General features: G+C 44.2%; 1 protein-coding gene across 1 annotated transcript; it reads left to right on the top strand.

Annotated features, from left to right (window-relative positions):
* Nucleotides 1-192: 192 nt before the first annotated feature.
* On the top strand, nt 193-1,020 carry LOC102501365 (vomeronasal type-1 receptor 3-like; the record flags this gene model as incomplete). The annotated part of the gene is made up of 1 exon (XM_006162753.1): nt 193-1,020. A coding segment is annotated over exon 1 (828 nt), but the record flags the coding sequence as incomplete, so codon positions are not given.
* Nucleotides 1,021-1,028: the final 8 nt, after the last annotated feature.

Consider the following 1,028-nt stretch of genomic DNA (forward strand, 5'->3'; position numbering starts at 1 on the left):
TCTCTCTGTCTGTCTGGCGAGCGCATGCACCCCATAGGAAAAACCTCTAAAAAAAAATAGTAGAAGAATTTTATGGTTGGAAACAATAAATGGATAATAGTGTATTTCAATCACCACAGCAAAACTGCCCTTATGTTTCCATGCAGGATCCTCTCACTCCAAAGGGGGTTATCAGTCCCTGAAAAATGACTCATGGCCTCCAGTGAATTGGCCATAGGAGTGATATTCTTATCCCAAACCATAGTTGGATTCCTGGGAAATTTCTTTCTTCTTTACCATTACACTATCTTCTATATCACTGGATTCACTTTGAGGTCTACAGATCTGATTATCAAGCACCTGGCTGTTGCCAACTCCTTGGTCATACTCTTTAAAGGAATCCCACATGCACTGACCACTTTTGTGTTGAAGCAATACCTGAGTAGTATTGAGTGCAAATTTTTCTTGTATATTCACAGAGTGGGCAGGGGTGTGTCTATGGGAAGCACTTGCCTCTTGAGTATCTTCCAGGCCATCACCATGAGCCCCAGGAACACCAGATGGGCAGAGCTGAAGCTACAAGCTTCCAAATACGTTAGACCTTTCAGTATCCTGTGCTGGATCTTGAACATGCTGGTCAATATCCCTGTTCATGTGTATATAACTGGCAAGTGGAACAGCAAAAATGGCACTAAGAAAATTGATTATGGATACTGTTCTTGGACTGTTAGCAATAGGGCTGCACGACCACTACCTACCTTACTGTTTTCATTCTACGATGTTTTGTGTTTGGGACTCATGATCTGGGCCAGTGGCTCCATGGCTGTGATCCTGTACCGGCACAAGCAGCGAGTCCAACACATTCACAGAACCAACCTCTCCCCAAGACCATCCCCCGAGTCTAGGGCCACACAGAGCATCCTTATCCCAGTGAGCACTTTTGCATCATTTTACACCCTCTCCACAATCTTTTTATTATATACGTCTTTTTATAACCCCAGTTCTTGGGTGGGGGACACCTCCTCACTAATCACTGCTTGTTTCCCTAC

The sequence above is a fragment of the Tupaia chinensis genome, unplaced genomic scaffold (genome assembly GCF_000334495.1).
Source record: "Tupaia chinensis unplaced genomic scaffold, TupChi_1.0 Scaffold140525_1, whole genome shotgun sequence".
In the NCBI taxonomy this organism is placed as follows: Eukaryota; Metazoa; Chordata; class Mammalia; order Scandentia; family Tupaiidae; genus Tupaia; species Tupaia belangeri.